The following is a 24755-nucleotide window of genomic DNA, read 5'->3' on the forward strand; positions in this document are numbered from 1 at the left end:
GACCTTTGCCATCCGTCCCAGATAGGGTTTTCCCAGAACCAGGATTTCATCATCACCAACCGGGCAAGTTAAGGGACAGAAAAATCTTAAGTTCCATGCGGAAGATTTTTAGGAAGTTCGTGATAACAAGTGAGCCATCTGGACCAACTTTCCCTCTGTGCCAAAGAAAGCCTCCGATTTAAGCGTGTGCCATCACAAACAAATCTGTCTCTGTGCTCTGAGCTCTGCCCTCAGGTGCTGACCTTCAGCCCCCGCCGTCAGGGCAGCGGATCTTACCCTGATCCAGGAGACCAGCCTCGTATGGAAGGTGGCCGTGGGGTGACAGCACAGATTTGTGCTTGGGAGGACCCATCCCTCCCATCGCTCACTGCTCCCTGTCCCTCTCAATACGTCTTTCTACCCCACACATTCTGGAAGGAATGACCAAAATGCGGCTTGGACCAAATGACCAGCCTGTCCTTTGATGTACCCTCGGGTCCCACGTACATCACTATCTGGCCTTTGTCCCACTAGGCCAGTTCATGCACGAGCCGAAGATCCGTATCTTCAATGAGCGGCCTGGAAAGAACGCCGAGAAGCCAGAGGCAAGCTTGGAGGTCAAAGGACATAACTTGGTTGTCACCAGGTAAGCACCATAAAGTGCCAAGACCGATTAATCTGTTCTTCATGCCTTCGTCCATTAGAAGCCCTATGGGGACAAACTGGATAATTGAAAAAGCGAGTCAGAGGAGGAATCATAAAAACAGCTCTGTACCATAGTGCTAGCGAAAGGCTGTGTATTTATATTAAAGCCAGAACTTTCTTTTCGAGTATGAATCTACTGAGTGCATCTCTGTGTAGCTTTTCTCACACAAACCACATCCATACGCTTTATTTTGAAGTGAGAACTTAGATACTTGTAAAGCATTCTGAGTGTAAATTCTTATAAACCTTTTTAATTTTTCTCCGTCTTTTACAGTTATCTCACCAATGCCCAATTCGGTATCATTTTAAAGCATGTTCTGCCTTTTTAGAGATTTTACGAAGCGGCCAATTTGGCTTAAGCAGAAATGACTCTTTGCAAGCAAAGGTCATTGGCTTCCATGCACTTCGTTAAGCCATAAAAGCACAATCAAAATTAAACCATAAAATGACAGTAATAAGTGCCACCACCCAAATAGATCCATGAACTAAAACCATGAGCTTCTAGCGAGTATACTGCCCAACAATTATTGGTTTACTAGAGATGAGTGTGTTAGCCACAGGCGTTAGCGAGCACATTTTATAGATCTGGTGAGTAGTTAATAACAGTACGATGTTATCTGAGGTTGGGATACAAGCATCTACTGGACGATAATGACAGAAGGTAAATGCTGGGCCTCAGTTTCCTCTACTGCAGGCCCCTGTGACGCAGAACTGGAATTGAGTTGACCTGTGGGCCGTGTGCAATTATATATATTTTAAAGCTCATTAATGGCAACTTGCCATATAGCTTTTCAAATCCTGGGCTTCTCTGTCCTTTCAATGAAAGACACGAATTTAAACACGCATCCATAAAGGTGAGAGGTGTCTCAGATTCATTCTGCAGGTAACATGTGAGGTCAGCCAAAAACACTTCAGGGTTTTGTTCTGTCCTTCTTTCCAAGTTAATTTGCGTCCTTTACCTTGCTGGGAAAAGTCCTTATCGGTCAATCTCTGGAAGGGTTATTTGAATTATTTAAGGACACACTGCTTATTCTGTCCTTGCAACACCAAGCCCCCGACTCTGATATTTCCTACGACTTGGGGAGCTGGGATGGGAGGGGGCGGGCAGATACAGAGCTAGAGGGGACAAAGGACAGCCACGGGGAGTGCGTGTCTCCTTTGAGATGCACAGGCTGGCACGCGTGGGTCTGTGTCCTCACCGTATGCGCCATCTTCCTTGCAGGGGAATACAGAAGGACTACCGGACAGAGCGAGTGTTGGGGACAGATGTCCCCTGCTGGTTTGTACACAGCAGCGGGAAGGGGTTCATCGATGGCCACTACAAGGACTACCTGGTGCCTCAGCTCTACAGCTTCCTCAAACGGCCTTAGAGGCGTTTAGCTTTGTATAATCGCATGTATAAATATATGTTTTTTCCCCGCCCCTTTTGCAGTCATCCTTCAGTTCGAATACGTTTAAAAACTAAGCGGTTTTCATGGTGGTTTATAAAGCCTGTTAACTCATTCGAAGAAAATAAATGCTTTGCAAAGAAGCTTTAGGATTTTGTGGCGTGTCCAGGTGCTAAGCCATGTTCGTCAAGGCAACGCGAGAGACAGCTGCTCTGGGGAGTCACGCTGGCATCCGGATGGACCCTAGGTCTGGCGTCTGCTGTCATGACGTCGCCGTTAAGCGTTGGGTCCTCCACTTTGCAGATGGATTACATTTTCACGTTGTCAGTTAGGGAGGAGATTCAGTGGAAAATGAACAAGGGAAGTAAGTGACTTGATCCTCACTGTTCCATAGCTGAGTATACTAAACGCCCTGTCACCGCTGCTGATCCCCGGGGACTGTGATGGCCCAACATGCTTAGCCAAGAGTCCCTCCAGAGTGTTGGCCTTAGAGACATGTTTTAGTCCATGAGGCCTGTATAAGTCAGGGTTTTGCAGAGAAACAGTACCAATAGGAGCTAGATACATATATAGGCAGAGTGGGGTGATGGTGCAGGGGACCCAGGGGAAGATGTTCTAGCTCAAAGGCCATTAGGCAGGAAGATCCAATGTCGTGGATGAAGTTCAAAGGCAGTCACTCGGGGGAGGGTCAGTTTTTTGTCCAATTCAAGGCCTTCAACTGATTGGATGAGGCCCACCCATACTCATGAGAGCAATCTGCTTTACTCAGTCTACCTTTTTAACTGTGTTTCATCCCAGACACACAGTATAACGTTTGACCAACTCTCTGGGCACCCCTTGTCCCATCTAAGTTGACATATAAAATAAGCTATCACAAGGCCTCAATCGACCAGCCAATCATTCTCCAAATAAAATCTAATATTATTGGGTAGGTGTCTTCTGATTAAATTATAATCCTGTAACAGTCTTACCTCCCTGACGTGATTCTAAGATCACCCTGGAGATTCGGTTGCTGCGAAATTCTTCACATATTTAAGACTGCTCAGGATATTTTCTTGGATGGCTTCCTATACACAGTACTGACATTACTAAGCAATTCCTGAGAGTAATGTCATTTAATTTTAAACCTTATATGATTAGATGTATTTCAAAGTACATTAGTAAGTTATGTCCTACAAAAGGCTAATGATATTTATAAGGCAAAATAAATAAACCACAAGTTCAAAGTGAAATCGGGTGACTTTATTGTGTCAGTTAGTGGATTTTGGTGATACAGTCCAAGTTCTTACCCATCGCAATTCTGTGCTTTCCTTTGGTTATTTGTCAGATATAGTAATCATCTTTAGCATTTATTCAAAGCTTTTCCTAAGTACCGATCTCAACGGTTTCCATTAAACCATTGACGATATGTATGTCTTTTAGTCAGAAAACTGAGAGCCTAAGTTTGAGAGAAACCAGACTCCTAGCTCAGATCATACCTCTGTCGTAAGTTTATGTTCGTTTGTGTTTTCTTAAGAGTTGGAAAACTGGCAATCCAAAGAAACAAGTCAAAAGGGGGAATTAAAAAGTATTTCAATGTGTGGTAAAAATGAACAATGAATCAGGAGTTACTTTAGTACTACAAGTACGAGGTCTTATGAAAACCATTCCACATGCTTTAAGTGTCACTTGATATCATAAGTGGCATCGTCTCTTCTGCCTGATCCCAATCGGAAGTGACTCCAGAGACCCAGTTGAGACCCAGCCCTGATGAAGCTGCTCACTCTCTGATCTCTCTGCACGTAAAGCTCGAGTCTGTTCCTTTTCAGTTATGTGAACTATAAACTTCTTTATTTTTTTTGGCGGAGGGTGGTGCATAAGCAAATGTGAGGTGGTTTCGTGTCTTAAGCATCCCTGAATAATATACTGCTCTGCTTATTTAAAAATAAATGCATACTTCAGCACTGCTGGTGGGCTTGTAAGTGGTGCAGCCGCTTTGGAACAGACTGGCAGTTCCGCAAAACGCTGAACAGGGTATCACGTGAGCTACGGTGTTGACACTCGGCCGTTCCACTCTTGGGAACTGAAAGCACGCATTCACACAGAATCTCGTACACAAATGTTCACTGCAGCATTATATATCATTGCCCCAAAGTGAAAACAACCAAAATGTCCATCAAATGATGAATGGATTTTTTAAAATGTGGTACATCCATACAGTGGAGTACTACTCAGCATTTTAAAAAAGGAATGCAGTAAAAAAAAAAAGAAAAAAAAAGAATGAGTACTGACACAGGCTACAACATGAATGGACCTTGAAAACATGATGCTACGTGAAAGAAGCCAGTCACAAAGATGTCACATTGACTGCATTTATATGGAAAGTCCAGAATGGCTGATCCTTACAGACAGGAAGTGGATTAGTGGCTGCCAGGGACTGGAGGGAGAGGGCGAATAGGGAGTGACTATGGGTACACGGCTTCTTCCTGGGGTGATAAAAATGATCTAAAATCAGATAGTGGTGACAGTTACACAACCCTGTAAATATACTGAAAACCACTGCAATGGGACACCTTACATGGGTGATAATGCATCGTGTGTGAATTATATCTCAATAAAGCTGCTATTCAATTAGCTTGACTTTTTAAAATGTAATTATATTTAGAGTTCGACATTACTACTTTACGACTGAAAATATAAATTTAGAGCATATGAAGAATTTCTTCTAATTATATGATTCTAAATTGTCTTATATAAAACACTTTACAATAATTCTTTTAATAAAGATTAAAAACTCAAGGAAATATTACAAAACAAAAGTAACAAGGATAAATTTACATCGTTTTGATACTTCATGAGACATAATTAGATTTTTCTGTAAGTTTAGCTAAACGGCTATACAGTAATATTTAAATAAATCCGTTCGTTTATACAAAAGAATCACCCTAACACAGTAGAGTCTCATAATGCCTTGGCGAACACCAATTTGATGCTTTAGGATTTTAATACGTTGTTAACAAATTTTCAAACTCAAGCAAGTTTAGAAATGTCTTCATATTGAATTCCTTCCACTCTGCGACCTTTTAAAGGGCCCTACAAATTAAAATAATTGAAGACAAGGTTAAAAACACGCATGCACTTAAAAGGCAAGAAAATGAAACTACACTTAAGAATATAAGTTTTCCTTTTCCATATCCCTAAAATGCCATTAAGGTAGCTAACATTGCTCAATGTTCATGAATTTTATAAACATCCTATGGCATTCTCATCGGGAACTACCGCAGGTGCTTCAGTGATGCCTGACGAGTGTTCGGTGAGATGCCGTGGCAAGGCCCGCTGGCTGTTCAGTCTCCCCTCTACCTCCTGCGCAACCAGTTAGGTTTCCTAGCTGCCCTGTGGTTAGGTGTGGCCACACGTGCAGCAGCTCGCAGAAGGGAACAGCAGTGACGGGTGCCGCCTCCAAGCCCAAGTCACGCTGCCGTCTACCCCAATCTGAGGTCCCCCGCTCGGTCTGCCTGAAGCACAGGACATAAAGACTGTAACAAGAGCCACTTGTTGAACATGGTAGAGCCACAGGTTGGAAGATCCCTGGCCTCACAAATATCTCCCTTGACCAGAGCTGTTCCCCCACCAAGAACACTCATGTTGGACTTTTAAAATGAGAAGTAAACTTATATTATGTTTGCACCATTATCAATTTGAGGATTTCTTTTTTTTTCTTTTACAGCAAATATTATTTCAGGCAATATAAATACTCAAACATGCTTGTCCAGTTTAGCTGTGACAGGCTGGTTTTTACAAAAAATGTGTCCAACTTTAAATATGTTTTCATCTTTTCATATCCAACAGAAAGGGAAAGGGGACAACTAGATACTGAAAGACAGTAGCTGTCATAAGAGCCGACACAACCTGGGAACCCAGAGGCTAAGAATACGGGCTCTGGAACCAGACCGCCCGAGTTCAAATCTCATTTTTTAGAGACTCATGACTTCCCTTTAAAATGCCATTCTTTTAATATATAGTAACGATCGTATTCAAAGGAAATAAGTTCCCAGGTGGAGCAGGACCCAGGCTGAGCCTTGCCTTATCAAGTCTCAGGGTCTATGGTCCATGACACTATGATGACAGCACAAGGCTGGGGACCGAGAAGGGAGCCAGACGTTTGGGTTCATTAAGGAAACGGCTAAAAAAAAAAACTGAGGCTGTTTTTGAACAATTTGTTAGCATTTTAAAATCTGCTTAATAAATGTATAAATTTCAAATGCTATGATACTGATACTAAAATTTAAGATGCCAGAAAAGCATTTTAAAATCTGCTTAATAAACGTATAAATTTCAAATGTTATGATACTGATACTAAAATTTAAGATGCCAGAAATGATCAAAAAAAAAAAATAAGAGAAATCGCTGGAAAAGTTCATGTGTGTCACGGCAGCAACTTGGAGAAAACGTGGGACATAAGAGACAGACACGTGCACATACGAACGCATTTTTTCAAAGATATGGAGGCAGACTGCAAACGAAAAAGAAAAAACCCCAAAACTAGCAGGTGAGTTTCCTCCGCCCAAAGCACACGCTGCTTTGCCATCAGCCAGAAAGGCGCTGTGTGTGGGTTTCCCCCTCGGCTCTGGCTCAGCGCAGCTCTGCACGCGATGAGAGCTTCAGAAAGGAAGATGACAGCGGGGAAAGAAAGCAGCTCCTGAAAATCACACGCACTGCGACCCGGTGGTATCTGGACAGAGCCGAGGACACCCTCAGGGACCGGCGGTTGCTTCGTGTGTCCGAGATGAAAACGTGAAGCGGGTCTAACTTGGGTAGTATCGTGAAATTTAAAAACGGAGGAGGATCGGTCAGCCATGGAAATAGGACGGGCATCTCCCATGACCTTAGCCTGATGGAGTCAGAGAGAAAACGTACTGACTTTTAAAAAACTCCATCTGTTCATTCGGTCAGGTTGACGAATTCCTCAGCGACAGGTGAGATTCCTTTTTTCCTTTTTTCCCCTTATAGTTTATGTCAGTTAGGGAGTTTCTGGGTTAGTTTTGTCAGGAACAGGAAAAAAAATGCTTAATTTACTTCAAATGTGATATCTCTCAATTAAGGACCTAAATGTTTTTTTCCAGAAAACCTTCCTCAGACACAATATATTCCCTACCCTATCTCCAGAGGGTTTAGGAGCCTATGAACCTTGAGATAAAACATAAAATTTGGCAGTTTAGTGTAATTTTTTGGAGAGTTTAGAACTTTCATCAGACTCCCTAAGGAGTCTACAATCCCCCGCAAAATACTAACACTTACTGGATTGGAGATGAAAGTCTTTCGTTTAGACATAAGGATACATAATGCATAGTTCAGAGTTCTGAAGAGAATCAGGAGGTGAGCACAAAGCACGTTTTAAGTCCTTCCTTCTGAAGCTGGCTGAGGTACCGACCACCTCGGCCTCATGCACAAGCAAGTCACTGAACAATTGGTTCAAAATCAATAAGTAATTTCTGTACATCAGTTTTCTTTTAAACTATTATTTTATTGATCTCTGCTATCTTAATCCTTTATGAAAGAAGGGGGAGCATTTTAAAAAATTGAGCTCTGTGGCTTTTTCCCCATTCATTGTGACTATACATTCCCTACAAATTACACCTTGCCAAATTGTGTTTTCTATTAGATGTGAAGGAAAAAGTCAAGATATGAAACTGTACGTACTATGTATATGATTTTATAAAATATGAAGACTGGAAAGGAACAGACCAAAATATTAATGGGGGTTATTTGGCCGGGGGTTATGGGTAATTTAAAAATGTATTTATATTAAGTGGTATTTTTCAGATTTTACATGATGAGTATTGCTATAGACTGAATGTGTATCAGCCCAAATTCATATGGTGCAGCCTAATCCCAGAGTGACAGTATTTGGAGACAGGGCCACTGGGAGGTGATCAGGCCCTGGGAGCAGAGTCCTCGTGAATGGATTAGTGGCCCTATAAAGGGACCCTAGAGAGGTCCCCTATTCCTTCCACCCTGTGAGGACACATGAACCATGAAACAAGCTCTTGCCAGACACCAAATCTGCCAGGGCCTTGATCTTGGACTTCCAGGTCTCAGCTAGGAGAAAAGCATCTCTGTTGTTTCTAAGCAGCTCAGTCTCTGGTATCTTGCTACAGCAGCCCGAACGGACTAAGAAACACATGCGCTTCCTTTTTAATTAGAAAATAAAATGCTTAAAAAAAAAAAAAAAAAATTAAAATGCTGTAGCAATGGTAGTCACTGGAGAAAATAAGCTTACAGATTTCCAAAGAGGAGAGAAGGCAAACAAAAAAAGCCAAACACTGAGACAAAACAAAGACCAAGCCGATGAAAAAGAACCACAGCATATTTTGAAAGCATTGTGAAATTTGTCTTTGTTTAAACGTACTTACAGTTTCAATGACTATAGTAGCGGAAAAGGTCTTCTCGTTGATGGATTCTAAGGTCCCCTCATTTCCTCTGTAGCCGCCATTTAAAACGAGGATTCTCTTTCCTACGACAGAAAAGAATATGACACGGAATGTAGAGAAAATGTCTCCTTTTTCCTTCTACTTTGTTATAGCAAAATGCAATTTCAGTGAATAAATAAAACAAAAACCAAACTCTTCTCTTAGAAGTTCTGAATCATTTAAGAACTCTGTAATATTCTAAAGTACAGTTTGTAGACACTTTGATAACTGTCACAGTATGACTTCTCGTTTTTCCCCCATGTATTTGTCAAAGGGAAATGTTTTAATTTTAGATTGCAAAGTGTATAAGGTACTTGGAGGAAATGCTCAGAGTCCAGAAATAATCGGAAAAACATTTGCTTACTTTGTCTCTTTTCAAAATCATAAGATGGCTTGGCAGTTTCATAAAAGTTTAACGCACATGCCTGTCATACGACTAAGCCACTCTAGTTCTGAGTGTCCTCCCAATAGAAATCGTGTCCATGAAAGACTGGTATGTGAATGTTCACAGCAGTTTTATTTGTAACAACCAAAAACTATAAATGACCCAAACATCTATCAACAGGTGACCAGAAAAACAAACAGTCGTGGAAGCAGACTGATGGCTGCCTGGGGAGAGAGAGCGGGAGAGAGGAGGGTGGGAGGGAAGGATTATAACGGGGAATGAGGAAACCTTAGGGGAATGACGAAACAGTCATTATCTTGATTACAGGGATGGTTTCACGGGAGTATTCACGTTTTAAAACTTATCAAATTGTATACTTTATACGAGTCTGGTTTATCGAATGTCGATTATCTCTAACTAAATATGAAAATTTTAAGCCCTTAAATGAGTTTTATTTCAAAGAGAAAGAATAAAGGATCTAATAAGTGAACGTTTTAGAGACTAATATTATCGTCGTACCAGCAATGACAGCATCCCAAAGAGACCGGGCTGGAGGCAAACGACCTGACCAAAGTAGCACTGATACCAGACATGTTAGTGCCCAAACGATCGAGATCATTAAGGAAACGGAGAGGCAAAACAATACTGACTTTCACTGCCTCAGATAGCTAAATAAACATATTAATAATAACCCTAATATGATTGAATTTATCCAGATACGTCTGTGTTTTGCTTCTCAAAAAAAAAAAAAATTCCAGGAAGGGAAAATTTATTCAAGCCACGAATCGCTTCTCAGAGGACTGGTAAACTACCACTTCACCGGAAGTCAAATAGTTTTATTGGAAGTTAACGTTATTTCTAAAAAGGAAACTCGTATCTAGAACTATCAAGTAATGTCGGAAAACTGTGGTTTAAGAAACGGAGTCGCTCATTTTGTTGGCACATGCACTACGTGGTCTGCAAGAAGATTTACCTGGTGCTGGAATGACTGTTTCTAAATGGGTCTGGTCAAGTTTCAGCTTGTCTCCAGAGTCAATCATCTTTACGACAGCTGTATACTTGTCAATTACTTCCTGTCATGTAAAATCAACACTTTTATAATAGAAGAGATACGTGAACACAAATTTCAAGGGACAAATAAATAAAATGAAAACAAATGAAATGCCAATCCAAAGATAAGAGTAACTCCTATAAAGGACATTTTCTAGATTCCATACACGATTTCTCAATCTGATATATGATGAACTCGGTGCAAAGCTTAGTCGAGGTTTTCCTCTGGAAAGGATAAAAGACAGGTGATCTTCGAATACGACTTAAGAAATCTAGCGAGAGGGACCCTTTGGCACAGCTTCGAGTGCAGATGGAGGGCGACTCGTGCATGCACAGGCTGGGCGCTGGGCTGACACCACACAGGAAAAGCACAAGGGAGAAATGGACGGAGGGCTGATTTTTAAATTTTGAAACCCCACAACGGCCAAAAGACAGCCTCTCAGGAAACACGAGAAGTCCTCCTTAGAACCCGGGGGGCATAATTATGTTGCCCATCATCGACAAAGAGAATGCATCTTGCTGATCAGCACGGCGTGCACACACTGAGTGTAAGAGGCACCAGTGGGTTTTCACACACACACTACTGGCTCCCGTAAGAAAGCAGACCGAGGTTAAGCGTAAACGATGGTTGAAGATGATATATTACGAATTCAGCTTTCCTTTTATGGAACCATCGGAGACCTCAGATGTGTGTTTTCTGCTAATAGGACTTGATTTTTAAGGAATACCAAAATGGCGTGACTCAGGCACCCACCAGCCCCTTTCGCTGATTCCATTCGTGACTTCACGTTCTTACCTTAACAATGCCCTTTTTCTTATGATATTTCTCTCCGAGTTTTTTGGTTATAATTTTCACGACGATTTCCTAGGAAGTAACAACCAAAAATAAAGATGCAGAGAAAGACAAAAAATAACTTTTGTTTTACTCCTTCGTTTTAAACCACGTTCACCAAAAATTATAATAGAATGCAACTGCTCTGCTAAATGAGAAATTCTGGGGTTCTAAGCCTTCCCCAGATGGCATTTCCTTAGTAATCTTTCGTTCCTTCTTTCTCTTTTTATTCAAGTTACCAAAAGGAAAAAATATATATCTAATGGCCGATTTCCACAGTGAAGGTTTCTTAAAATCTAGGACTTTTATCTATAAATCTCAACTCTATTGATCCGCGTCTTTCATTGATAGCTTCTTTTCTGTCCTTTCAGATAAGTGAAAAGGGTCAAAGACATTATACTGTTGGTGTTCACTGCTGATAAGAACGCAGACGGCAAGAGTCCCACGGGACATGGCACTGCCCAGTGTTCTTTTGTTGCTTTGAATTTTTGATACAGGTGGGAACTCCTCCAGACTAATTCCAGCTAAAAGTATCGTCTGAGCAACTAATTCTGGAATAGGAGAGAAATCTGGGCTTACTTCATATTAACGCATTCCAATGTTGCTTCTTCCTCGTTTTCCTGATTTAAGTTAACTGTGTAAATGGCTGATAAAGAAAATTAGATCACCTCACATATTACTATATTCTCTAAAGTAATTCTACATTTGCCACATCAAGCGACTATAACAGGTACTAGATGGGCACAAGTATTTCATTAAGCCAAGCTAAAAATTCTATTAACAAAATTTCAGCAAGGACTTTGTGGAAAGTATATCCAACGGCAGAAAGACACGTCTAAGGGAAGACTATTCTTAAACCTCTGTTCTACTAAGACTTTCTAAGTAAAGCCAAATAATGCCAAAACAGCTTCTCTGATTTAGCCAGAGTATTTCTGGACAGAATTTCTCAAACGCCCTCATGGGTCCACACTCTTAAAACTTAAAGATAACTCATTACATCATGGCACTTGTTGACACTTGCTCACTGTCGACAGATCTGTTCAAAACCTGTCCTTTCTGAGTTTACAAAATGGAGCTCTCCAATCTGTGTGGGCTGAGGGCTGTTTTAACAAACGTGTTGCCCTTTTCAGAATAAGAGACACACTGAGTCATCAGAGCACTGTTGGCTGATTCTCTCTTTTAACGTGGACACTCTGTAAGGGGAACTATGAAGAAAATCTGAATAATTTACGATGTGAGAAAACTCTCGTCAGGAAATAAAACTGAATTGAAAGTTTTGGCAATGGGAAGAAAGTTTTGGGACCAACTAAAACCTGGAATGCTTTGCTTTTTTTTTTCACTTTTTGCTTTTGGTTTTCTTTTCCTTTTCAGCCAATAGATCTTAACCCAAGGGCACATATCGGATTCACCGAAGAGGCTAGTGAAACTATATGTGCCTTACCCGCAAGGAGGCTGGACGGCAGGGGTACTGAACACGTGTATTTTGACATCCCAGGGTCCGCTGTGCCCTAAGTGTCTGTCTCCACAGCATAGGTGTATGCAATACACTGTTTTGTGATGTTTACTATTATGGAGACTGAGGTAAGCGTAGGAAAAAAAATTTCTTAATCCCTCCTGGTTAAGAGCTATTGCTTTAAGCGAAATTCTTGATTACATGTTCATAAACAATATCTAAAACTAGTCATATTCAAACGTCAAGTACTCTAACGGGAAAAATAAAAATAATTCGTGGATGGTTTCTTTCCGACAGGTCCTTCCTTTACTAATCCCGACCCAGACTTCTGCTCAGAAAGGGAGTGAGGGTGACGCCTCCAGGAAGCAGCACTGTTTACGAGTGCAAAGACAAGCTACTGACTCAGACTGCCACGGACGGTCCTGGCTCGCCATGGACTAAACGGCCTCGAGGAAATTCCTCAAATGCTTCATGCCTCAGGTCCTCACCTACGACATTGGGAGAATTAACAGTAATCACCCTATAGGGCTGATATGAGAACTGACTGAAATAATTCATACCAAATGCATATTTTTTATTTAACAGAGAGAGTATTTTCATATTAAATAACTTATTTCATGATCTGTCACGTGACCCCTGGGTAGAAATGTTTTCCATCGTATAAACATAAAGTAAGATATGGAAGCCAAATTATCTTCAAGCTAGTGGAGGAAGTGTGAAGATCTGAATCAGAACTCTGGGCTTCTTGGCCTTCGAGGTTATTACTGATCTTATTTTTCAAATCAGAAATTACCTAAATAACAGACTACTTCTCATGCTCCTGTTATTGATCAAACTAGCTTAAGAATAATTAAAGTGCCTTGAAGGTTTTATGAAAACTTCACGTCTCAGTAAGTTCAGAACAGAGCATCAATAAATAATTTTAAAAAATTATTTAAAAGTTTAAAAATGATTATAAAATGATTATCTTGAAATAATAAGTAAGCAACAAAATACAAAGCTTTCCCTGAATTTGTAAATTAAAACCTGTTTTGTTTTGACAAAGGACTTAAATGGGCATTCTAAGATGTAAGCTAAAAACAAGTACTTCTGCATTTACAATTTCTGAAACTACAATCTTTTGTCGTATAGCAAAAATGGAAAATGATTGCAGGCTTAAATTCAAGGTGCCCATAAACAACTCTGGCATGAAACTCAAACAATATTATCAGCCTGTAAGCATGGGGTAGCCCTCCACTACAGACGCAGCTAATAATTAAAAATCAAATAGAAAAAAACGCATCACAGTTAGAGGGTTGGGTGTGTAATGCACACGTGGTCAAGGAGGCCAGTCGTTTACACCGAAGCTACCGGCAGCACTGACAGCGGAAGCACACGCACCGGCTGCAGCCAGTAGTCTGTTCGAGAAGCCCGTTTCTTTCCCTCTTCAATCTGTAAAACGAGATAATCACAACGTCATCTCTTTAAAAGCATTTTAAATAGCATCCTACTTAGCAAAAGAACAGCATAAAACGCCCACTTCATAGATCGATGATATCATTTATGAGCTCCGACAAATACAAATAAACATTTTTTTGCAATTAGTTTTCGATTAAAAAAACTAATGAGTTAAAAAAAATATGTGATGCAGCAAGGCCACTGCCCACAAAAGCACACACACACACACACACCCTACTCGGGGGGCGTGGGGAGGCCTCCGCTGAGCTGTGCTGCCCCCCGACCCCGCCTCCTCCCGCGTGACCGGCAGGAGCCCGCAAGCAGGCGGCGGTCCCCCGGCGCAGTGCGGCTAGGGAGGCGGTCTGATGGCAGGAGGAGCTGCCCTGTTTGGAAGGCGTGGTGCAGCCTGTGGCGGATGCGAGTGAACACGCGACCCGCAGGGCCTTAACTAAGGGGACCCCAAGAACAGCGCGCCCACGGGCCGTGGGTCTCCGCCGTGGCTCCTAAGTTGGAACCCAAAGTCCCATCAGTGGGACTGAACGCCATGCATCGGTCCATCATAAGCCTCGTTTTATTTCCTCCAACTCTCCAATACGAACGATGAACATTCTAAATTTGGCGTGTATTATAGTCAATGTAGGTAGACGTGGCTTTCCATTCTCCTCTGGATTAGAGTTGAAAACGCCTGTCGTGGCCGGTAACACCTTGTGCTCACCACGCCTGTCCAGACCCTGGGATGGTCCCTTCAGATCCTGACTCAGAGGTGTGCCCAGCCTCAGAGCCCTCTCACGAGCACGTCCCCGACCCCTGCCCGGGACTCCTTAACACTCAGCATTTTGTAATTGCTTGTTTCCTGGTTCCTTGTTCACAGAACGAAAGCTCCGTGACACACAGGGCCTGTTTCTGTCCCCACTGTACAGACCCAGGACCTGGCACCACGCCCACCCGACGGCGATGGGATGACGCGCCTCACAGGGTCCCCGCAGGTTATACCTTAAGCTTTACAGGACCCAGTACCAGGGAAGACCGAGCAGTGACTTCCTGTCCCTTCATGGCGAAGAAAAGAGATGGGGAAACTAGAGAGGACGGCAGAGGGAGAAGGAGCTGCCTGTGTCCCCTTGTTCTTTCTCTTAGCCTGTCCTTCCTCCTCTTCCCTTCCGCTTAATCTCATACATGGATTGATCAGGTAGGGTCACGTGTCGGCAAGGAGAACGGAATATTTAGGAGTATGTGAGGAGCTGCTCTAGAGTCCCAGGGAGGAAATACAGCCCCAGATCCAGATAATCACGTTTTCAGTGATTCATCACACAAACTTAGCCATGAGGTTAAATCGAATCGGAGCGATGTCGCAGCTTTCCCCTGCTGGCTGGGAGTTGGTGAGTGGACAACAGGAGCAGAGGCTGGGGGGACACGCGCAGGATGCCCATTTCACAGAGCCACAGAGGGGACGGAGCTGTCCTCATCGAGCCCTACTGGCCACAGCTGTGTGGAGAGTTCTGGACACAGCACTTGAAGCGAGGAACTAAACCCAGTGGGGGAGGGGGTCCGACTCCGTGCAATGGAACCGACCCAGTCTCCGTTTCCCTAACCACGGTATATTCCCATCTCCCCACCTTTATCGTCATCTAACGGTGAAACTATCTAAGTTCCCTTGGTCAGAACTGCATCACCCCTCTAAGACCCAAGGGTCGGCGGGCAGCTGGCGCTCGGTACCTCCATGATCTCGTCGAGTGCACTTTTCTTCTTCTTCTTGTCTTTGGGCTGAGCCGAGCCCTGGGAGGCCTCTTTCCGCTTCACGGACGCTGCGGTCCCGCTCATCGTCAACGCGCTTGGTCCCAGAGAACTGACGCGAAGAAGAGCCATGCTTACTAACCAGACCACGGACAGGCGGTCTGGTTAGTAACAAACAAACAAAAACAAACAAACAAAAACTCGGAGGTAGGCCTTAAATAAACAACATGTAAAATACTAAGTAAAATAGAAAATATCATGCAGCTTCAAACTAAGTTCCAGTATATAATGGTCCCTTCCTGAATATCTTCTTTAATATTTAGGTTTTTAACCTCCTTAACTATACTGCATATTTATTCCCATCACGAATAGTGAATAAATATCTGTACAGCCTGGGGGCCAAATCCAGCCACCTCCTGGTTTTATAAATATGATTTTACTGGAAAAGAGCCATGTTCATCCATTTATGTAGTTATTGCCTATGGTCGCTTTCTCACTCCGACAGCTGAGTTAAACAGTTGGGACAAAGACATATAATATGCCCAACGAGGTCTGAAATATTTACTATGTGGCCCTCTACAGAAAGTCTGTAGAGCCCTTAATCAAAACGGACCTTTCCTCAAAAGATAGAATCTTATATGACAGGCAAAGGAGAAAAAAAACAGCTGCTAAAAAAAAGCCTGCACGCGTGCACACGTGCATGCGCACACACACACATATCAAACAAAAACCAAAAAAAAATTACGACCATCCATCAAACAAAAACCAAAAAAAATTAGGACCAGAAAAAATAATTCACAATACTGCAGCTTTCAAAATGTAATCAACATCCCACAAAAATTCTCTCAAGTTCTCAGCTACCTGTGCACACAGCTCACCTTGACTTGGAAGACGTTGCCGCTGAACTGCATGCTCCTTTATTCAAATTAAATGTAACTGGAAGAGATAAATTGGCACACAATATATTTCAGGAAAATTATAATAAAACTTATCAGATAAGATATAACATATCCACATAGAAATTCTGAAGAAGTGAAAGCCAGAACGCTCCTATCTAGAGATCACAAACTCCTGTAGAATGTACTAGATGGAAGCTTACAGGGCTGGGAAAGACCTTCACATGGCTGGGCTGAAGCAGACAGCCTGGGCCGCCTCCACACTCCAATACCCCTACTCCTTACACTAGCAAGAACCCTACTTTCCTAAGGTGTCCATACCTCTCTCACAGGGCTCAGAGGATGCTCGTTTGAATGTTTGTGGCCCTCCAAATTCCCATTTGAATGAGTTGAAAACCTAATGCCCAAGGTGACGGGACTACAAGGTGGGACCTTTGGCAGGTGATTAGTACGGTTCTTTTGGTCTTGACCAATCAAAACGATCCCATTCCCCTTCGTTGCGACTGTCTTTGATGTGGACACGTGATACGGTCTGGCCAATGACATTCGAAAGGAAGTCTACTGGCAGCAGGAGCATCTTCTAGGAGAGGCTTCCTCGCTCACAGGGGATGCCAAAAGAGATGCTATGTCATTGCCTGGACAGTGCTCGGTGGCTGCAGTGCCGGCGGCCACTGGGTGTCCAGCTGCTGCTAGCGTGGCACCCTGAACCACTGTACTGCGGGGACTCTTGGCTCAACAAGCCGTTTCCTTATTGCCTGAGCAAATTCCAGCCAGTTTGTTCCTTGTAGCTGAGGGCATCACATCCAATTTGTTAGCGCTGCCTTTTCATGTTATCCGTGGGAGCAATGCAATCCAGACAGATTACACGTCCCGCTCCCCAACATGTTGCTAGCTTTCAGCAGAACCGACACAAAAACATCCATATTAAAAAGAAATAAAAAAGTGAAATTACCTTTTTCTTCATCATTTTCTCTGCTTAATTCCGTAAAAACAGGGGCCTCCTTAGGGGGGAAAAAGTTGGAAGGTTTGGTCCACAGTGCATTCACCATCAATACTCAATACTCCTAAATTGGGACTCGCTACCCGTGTTGACGACAGCGCCGAGGGCCAACTCTAGAATGATTATGGCCCTAATGGAGAAATTATATGTATTGCGAATATTCTCCAATTGAGATTTTATAGGGTTTTTAAACCTTTTGTTCACTGCTGTGTCCCCCGTGCCTAGACAAGCGCCTGGCACACAGGAGGCACCCAATAAATACATATTGAAATAAATGCCTTGATCTGTTATTCTAACCCCCGAACTACCACTGTGCCCTCCTTCCTCCATTTACCCAGGTTTTGCCCGTGAATTCTTCAAGACTCCTCGACCCACGGGTGGTATCTACCGTCAAATACTTCACTTCCTCCCCAGGCTGGAGCAGGTGCCAGCCCACGACCTGCCCACACCATCCCTCCCCAGCACCGCACTAACCGAGACCAGGAGAAACGACCTGCTGTTTCTTCTCGTTAAGCTTTGCCTCTTTTCAGGATAAGGAAACAGGCTTAGAGGACAGAACAACACCAGATCGTGACACCCCTATGTCAGGAACCAACCCAGCTTTGTCTCAGCTCCAAAACCTGGGCTTTTCCACTCGGCCATGCTCTTGCTCCACTTACTTAGGGGACTTTGCTACAAAACTCAATTCGAAGCCTAAACAAACAAGCAGTTTTGCTTCTTTGAGCTCTTTTTTGACCGCGTCTCTCAAGCATATTGTTGCCCACCTGTTCTTTCCCTTCCAGACCTCTTCTCACTTGTTCTTCAATAAATTTGGCGGTTTTTTCTTCATCATCAAGGTCCTGCTTCTTCTTTTTCTCTAGTTCTAGCTGGCGCCGGATAGTCTCTGGGTCCCTGTCTATATACTGAATGTACCAGCCTTTCGGTGTCTCGTCCACTTTGCACAAGCCTGAAAACAATGACAACGGACACCATAAATCTGTATATGCTCAAAGCCAAAGGTAAACATGAATGTGTCCTATCTCTGTGTTATTTACTCATTCATTCAAATACATTTGTGCAGTACATGAATTTTCCATATTCATAGTTAATGAGATTTAGGTATTTTAAGTGGAATATTTTATCTCTTTGAAAAAAAAATTATTACTCTGATTTTTGACTAGCTAGGTTGAGGCAACATATTTAGAAAAGGAAAACACGTGAAAGAAGTATTGTCTTGCTTAGTAATTATTCAAGTCTGTCTGAGAATTTAACATTCGATGACTACATGATATTCTGCTAACTTAACTAAGTAGAAATTATTCTACTAAAATGGAACAAACCAACACACTGAATAAGTAATACACTAACACAAAATTTCTCTCTTTCCTCTCTCCAACTTTTCATCCTAAGATTAAAAATGGGAAAAGAAGTGATCAATTAAAAAAATCTCCTGAAGAGGGGATAACAAGTTTCCTAAAGTGAAATAAATATGGGGCGGGAGGCGGGGAATAGGACTGATAATAACGCTTGACCTAAATGAGAGGATGCTTTGGCGAGAAATCTTGACACTGTCAACGGAACCACTGCAGATGTTCGTTCGTACTCAGCTGTAACACACAAAATCAAGCCTGGAATGCCACGCTCCCCCCACGGTTTTTAATTGCCCATCCATCCTTTTTTGCATAAATTTACATAGTAACCATGACAACTCTTTCCTCCCTGCCATGGGACCACATGACCGCTATTCAGATAGGTCTCATGCTCACCTTCTCTGCCCAGCCACTTAGTAAAATCGGTCAGGGTCTCCCACTGGGTGGCATTCATGTGGATGTGCTCCCGGTGGCTGATATACTCATTGTAAACAATGTTGTTGTGGACTCTCTTAGTGCCTAAGGACAAAATGTGACACTGTTGATCCTGAGCAGGTTATACGGTTATGAAGTTATTCTGTGCATAACCCTTCAGATGCTTACCAAAGCGTCTCCTGAGAAGTTCTAGAAAGTCATTTCGGAATTCTCTAAGAAAGAAAGAAAGGCAAGCATTAAGGGAACGTCTACAAATGTATAGCACTGTCTTCCTGAAATTTAAGTCATCTTACAGTTTGGATTCTCAAATAATATTGAAATACCTATTTGAAAATCTGTTACGAATCTTTAAACACTGAACAAGGAAAGAATCTCAAAAGATTATAGCTTTCAAGAATTAAGGTTAACAGTCAGTTTGAAGTTGAAACTTTTTATCTTGGCAAATCAGTATTGCAAAAGTGACTACGCATCTTTTAAGAGGGTCCTTCATGAAGTCTCAGAGCTACTGACTGCAGCAATAATAACCCCATTCTATTGAAAATAACAACACTGCCCTTATTCTGCAAGAAACTGTCATCCGGTGTATCCCTATGAAGTGAGGACACTGTTAACTGCTAGATAAACAGAGATGACTAAAACATAAATCCTGACTTAGATTATAATCTAGCAGAATCTGTCATAACAGAAGTCAATTGAAAAAAGAGGTAATGAAATATCATAGAGATGATGGTGAACCATTGAGGTCTTTAACATATACGAGTGATGAAGTAAAAATAGGTCTTTTACAGGTGAAGAGGAAGAGAAGGCCATTCCCAGCTGGCAGAGACAGGAAAGCTTCAGATGTCTGAGGAATGACCCTCTAATTTGGCTGACGTTGAGGGCAGATGAAAATGAGCGTGAGAATGGGGGTAGGACAGAAAAACCGGGCGAAGATGTAGCTGGAAAATAAGTTGGGGCTAAGTTTTGAAGTGCCTTGAAGTCACGCTAAAGAGGTTGGGTTTTATCGAGACAATGGAAAAACATGAAATAATTTATTTAGGAGTTAATTAGTGAAAATTTGTGATTTCCAAAGATAATCCTGGTGGACAGTAGACGACGATGATTCTCAAAGTGTGGTAAGTCATTCACCCAAAGTCACACAGCTCGTGCGTGCAGAAGCCCTGATGCGAAGGATTCCAGGTCAGGCAGTGTGACTGCAGAGCTATGCTCTCGGCTACGTCACTTTTAGAATGAAAGGTAGTTTCATTTGTTTGAAGTGAAAGGAAAGAGGCTGAATTGCCTCTCTTTTTTTAACGAATTTTTTTAACAATTTTTTTTAACATTTTTTTTTTAACAATTTCATACTATGATAAACTGTCAAAGAGGGACAAAAATTGAGCACAAAGATGATATAGCTATCATGTTAATATGTAAGGAATAAACAGAGCCTCCAAGATATAAAATGTTAAGCTTCTATGAAATGTCTGACTGAATGAAGCTTATGAGATAAGGGTGTCTTTGAGTTACTTACTCTGAAAAATAATCCATAAACTGCTGAGGATTTTCCGAGGCCAGCAATAGTTGTCTCTGATGAGATTCGGACATACAATGACACTTAAAGCCATTCTACAAAAATGTAAAGGTAATAGTTAAATTCTGATTTAGCTCATCATAATGGGCCCTAAGTAGAAGTATTATTTAAACCCTAAAAAGCTGCTCTTTGATAATAAATTGTAAAAAATAATCACACTAGCTGTAAGCACCCTATCATCTAAAAAACAATTTTTTTTTTTTACAAAGTTGAGTTTAGCAACCCTGCTAATCAAAGAGTAATCCCAGGGGGTAAAGAGACAGAAAAATAGTGCTTTAGAAAACAGACATCATTAAGAAGCAGTATAGGGCACAGTAACAGAAGTGATTGTGTTTTTGACTCAATTTAACAAATTCTTGTTGAGTTCTTACTTCGTACAGAGTTATACAAGCACTTTGAGAAATATAGTGAAGTGAAATAGGTCATGAGTGATTTCCATTAAGGAATGGAAATGATTCTTTGCTGGTTCTCCTCAACCTTAGCTCATTACCTAAAACACATTATTGCATATTACATAAAGGTTACGTTAAACAGACTGAATCTGTATCTTCTTCAGATGATTGTGAAAAACATACGAGTTTGACTTGGTACCTGTTCTACTTAACATGGAAGCTGGTTCTTCACGAGTAACAATGAGCAATGGGCCTTGCTCCTGATTCATCTTGGCGAACAGCACTGTCGCACGCCCAGTCACTCAAGCCGGGACCGAGGGCGGCGTCCTAGTGTCCTCCTCCTTCGCCCTATGTTCCACTCATCACTGCGTCTCCTCGGCCTCCTTAATAACTCTTATCCAGTCCCGCTGCTCAATCCCAATGCCACTGTCCTGCTTTCAACACTGGGTCTCACCTGGGGTGGTTTCCGCACCTCTGGTCACCCACAGACCACCTAAACGACCCTTGCTCATCTGTGTACTTGGTAACAGTCTCATGAAGAACCAGTCCATTTTCTCTAAATTAAAAATAAGTCAGTAAAATGAAAACAAAACAATGTTATTAAATCCTAGAAAGCCAAGGGAGTAGGAGAGCAGGAGGGGAATACTCTAGATCGACCTTTCTCCCCGCAGATCTTCCAATATTGAGAGACAAAAGACAGAGGAGGGAACTTATAGGGGTCAACTTCTCCTCCCCCAGGTTGTCTGCTCAGGTAGGGAAGGGCAATGAACAGATCTGGGGGCAAAAAGGTCAGACCACTGCAAATGCCTTGAAGGAAAGAAGTAAGCATTTATCTTTCTTTTCCCATAGGGACTATATTTCAGGATGGTATTTGAGGACAATCCAATAGCCCTAACTGATGAGAAAAAGCACATTTTTACAAATGAACGGATGCCAATAATAAATGTCAAAAGAATTAAAAAAAAAAAAATAACCACTTTGCAACTCCTAATGAAATAACTGACTCAGGCAAGGATGCTAAAACACGTAGGTAAAAGGTTGATGGGAAACTAGATATATGGCCATGATTCCAAAGTATCACCCCATTAGTTACTTGCTCTTGCAAGAGGGAAAATACTACTTTCTAACATTACAGGCTGTCACTTTTATTCAATAATCTTAGCACTAGTAGACGTATGGGCTCCCTTATGTGATACAATATGAAATACACTGGACCGCCTATGAAATGTAAACATTCCTCAAAATGTTTAACCTGAACCTAATCGAGCCTTTAGCTCTAAGTTCCAGTTTATGGAAACTACAAGAGTTAGAGAAAGAAGGCAAAAGACAATCACAAGGAAATAATTCAACATATCCACAAAGTGGAAATGCTCCAAGATAACCGACTGACCTCTTCCAATCAGTGTCAAGAAAAATGTTGGGGAGTGGGGAGCTGGCGGGGCGGGGGAGGGGACAATGGAGACAATAAAAAAGATTAGTGGTTGGGACAGGGTGTCTTAATAACCCAGAGCACAGAGATTTTTAGGGCAGTGAAACTACTCCATATGATACTATAAAGGTGGACACAGGTCCTTATATACATTTGTCCAAAACCTAAGAATGAATAACACCCAAAGAGAACCCTAGTGTCAACTACGGACTCTGGTGATGATGACGTGTCAGTGTGATTGACTGTAACAGATGTAAAGCTCTGCTGCAGGATGCTGATAGAGGGGGAAGCTGCACATATGTGGGGGCAGGGGTATAGATGGCAAATCTCTGTATCTTCCACTCATTTTTGCTGTGAATCTAAAACTGCTCAAAAAAATAAAGTCTATTTTTTAAAAAGCCCTAATTTATAGCTTTTGATTGGATCTTGGTTTTTAAAAAACTGCTTTATAAAGCATTTGGGGGAACAGCCTAGGAAATGTCGAGTGTGGAATATGTATCAGATGACATAAAGGAATTTTTATTCATTTTGTTATGTGTGATGACATATATTGTGGCTCTGTAGAAAAATATCCTGATATTTTAGAAATGCATATCTAAGTATTTAGAGGTGAAATATCCTGATGTTTATAATTTGAAATATTTCAGAAAAAAGTAAATATGGCAAAATGCTTGAAATGTTAAATGCATAATAGATATACGGATGCTCATTGTACTTGTCTCTAGTTTTCTGTCTGAGAATTTCATCTGGACTTAAATAGAACTAAAGAGAAATGAAAGAGAATAACCATATCAATGTTATTCGATGTGAGTCCCACCTAAAACATCAAATCTCTCACAGAAACAGTGGATGAGATGATTCCAATTGCCCAGTATTCTTCTGTCCTTATTCAATTTAATCTCCGGAGAAAAATATGATCATCTCACACTACTAGCCTGCTGCTCTCAATGTCTCAAGGCTCTTCCGCCATCCACCTCATAAATGGGAAACGGTGTAACATCCACAACGCAGCATAAATTTCAAGATCTGCCCGATGACCCCGTGTCGCTTTACACATAATTCATTTAAAACCCACAACGACCTTACAAGGAGGTACAGTTACTGTTCCCACTTTACAGACAAGTACCCGGGCAGAGAGAATGCAGCCTGCCCAAGCCCAAACAGCTGGCAGGTGGCGCGGCTTCCTAATTCTGACAGTCCGACTCGAGTTCACTCGTTAACAATAACATCCTGGCCCTGGCCCATTGTTGGTGCCCAATAAATGATCGTTAGACGAGGCGTGTGCAAGAGCTTATTTCTCCTTTTTCATCTGGTCCCGAAAAGAGGTGTGAATCCTAATCCTCCGGTTTCTCCTAAGTCATGTCAGGTCAGAGGTGATGGTTACTGCCCAGGCGCCCGGCACTTAACTACTCAGGCCTCCGTCTCATGGCAACTTGAATAGGACCGCTTCCACTAGAACTGCAAAACCTTTTGTTTCATTTCTTTTGGGGGGGCAAATTGGGGAGGAAAGAGGCGTCAAAGAGCACTGGTCCCCCACTAGGATTGGGGCTGCGGAGAGGGATGTCCCTCCTGCGCTGAGCAGCGGACTCACCCAGTGCAGATCCCCTGCCTGACTGGGGACCTGAGATCCGCGCCTTCAGCCCAGCATCAGGGACTTGAGCCTGGACTGCAAGCCGGACCCCGCAGGGGAGAGGCCGAGGCACGGGCATGGGGCCACCCGGGCCCGCTTACCTCGTCGCGGCACTGCTTCTGGCACATCTGGCAATACCAGCGCAGCTTCTGAAGCCCTTTGGATTTGATCCTGTTGGCGATAGCCTTGGGGGTGAGAAAATCTGACTTGCCCATCGCGACCGCCAAAGCGATCACTTCTCTGAGCTCAGTGCTCCGCCGACCGGAAGCGGAACGCGGCTGACGGGGTGGGCGGGGCAAATGCCAGCTGCGAGCCGGAAGGAGGTGGAGCTTCGGAAGGCCGAGCCTCCAATTCTCGCGACATTTACCTCTGTCTGGTGGCAGGAAGCGAGACTGGGGATGAAAGTGGGGTGGGAGGGGGCGGGGGGAGTCGGCTGCGCACGCGCGGTGAGGCCCGACTGGGCGACCTTCAGCGGGGCCGGTAGCACCATGTTTTCTCGGGCGGGCGTCGTTGGGGTCTCGGCCTGGGCCGTGCAGCCGCAATGGTATGGCAGCTTGCGGTCGGGACGGGAGCGCTGCGAGGGACGGAGGAGTTCAGTTAGGGGGAAGAGGAGGCGGGTGGAGGCGACTGAGACGAACCGGGGTC

The 24755-nt window shown here is 42.7% G+C and overlaps 3 protein-coding genes across 4 annotated transcripts in view; 2 read left to right on the top strand and 1 right to left on the bottom strand.

Annotated features, from left to right (window-relative positions):
* The window catches only part of ITIH2 (inter-alpha-trypsin inhibitor heavy chain 2), a 28694-nt gene extending 26640 nt beyond the window's left edge, over nt 1-2054 (top strand). The window contains exons 20-21 of the mRNA XM_006906954.1: nt 514-625; nt 1907-2054. Of these exons, the coding sequence (XP_006907016.1) occupies nt 514-625; nt 1907-2054 (260 nt within the window). The remainder of the gene's footprint in view (nt 1-513; nt 626-1906) is intronic.
* A 2633-nt stretch (nt 2055-4687) lies between these two features.
* Nucleotides 4688-24351, bottom strand: KIN (Kin17 DNA and RNA binding protein). Of its 2 annotated transcripts, XM_025043480.1 has the most exons (14): nt 24212-24351; nt 21506-21607; nt 20600-20694; nt 19258-19301; nt 19051-19173; nt 18070-18251; nt 17258-17306; nt 16288-16345; nt 15392-15521; nt 13622-13672; nt 10753-10821; nt 9880-9979; nt 8465-8565; nt 4688-5144 (listed from the first exon to the last, which is right to left on the bottom strand). In XM_025043480.1, the coding sequence occupies exons 3-14, from the start codon at nt 20671-20673 to the stop codon at nt 5082-5084; spliced, it is 1044 nt and encodes a 347-aa protein (XP_024899248.1). In that variant the 5' UTR covers nt 20674-20694; nt 21506-21607; nt 24212-24351; the 3' UTR covers nt 4688-5081. The 2 variants fall into 2 exon arrangements, with proteins under 2 accessions (XP_024899248.1, XP_006907017.1); XM_006906955.3 differs by lacking the exon at nt 21506-21607 and having other exon boundaries at nt 24212-24347.
* Nucleotides 24352-24503: 152 nt separating this feature from the next.
* ATP5F1C (ATP synthase F1 subunit gamma) overlaps nt 24504-24755 on the top strand; it is a 17339-nt gene continuing 17087 nt past the window's right edge. The window contains exon 1 of the mRNA XM_006906956.3: nt 24504-24654. Coding sequence (XP_006907018.2) covers nt 24509-24654 — 146 coding nt within the window. The 5' untranslated portion in view covers nt 24504-24508. The remainder of the gene's footprint in view (nt 24655-24755) is intronic.

Source organism: Pteropus alecto, unplaced genomic scaffold (genome assembly GCF_000325575.1).
Source record: "Pteropus alecto unplaced genomic scaffold, ASM32557v1 scaffold11, whole genome shotgun sequence".
NCBI lineage: Eukaryota > Metazoa > Chordata > Mammalia > Chiroptera > Pteropodidae > Pteropus > Pteropus alecto.

What these genes read in the sequence shown, in the direction of transcription:
- KIN (XM_006906955.3), bottom strand. Translation starts at nt 24,325, where the DNA reads ATGGGCAAGTCAGATTTTCTCACCCCCAAGGCTATCGCCAACAGGATC. An exon ending in TTTATGGATTATTTTTCAGA is followed by an intron (nt 19,302 to 20,599) that starts GTAAGTAACTCA and finishes TTTCTTTCTTAG; the next exon opens with AGAATTCCGAAATGACTTTC. An exon ending in AGAAAATGATGAAGAAAAAG is followed by an intron (nt 16,346 to 17,257) that starts GTAATTTCACTT and finishes TATCTCTTCCAG; the next exon opens with TTACATTTAATTTGAATAAA.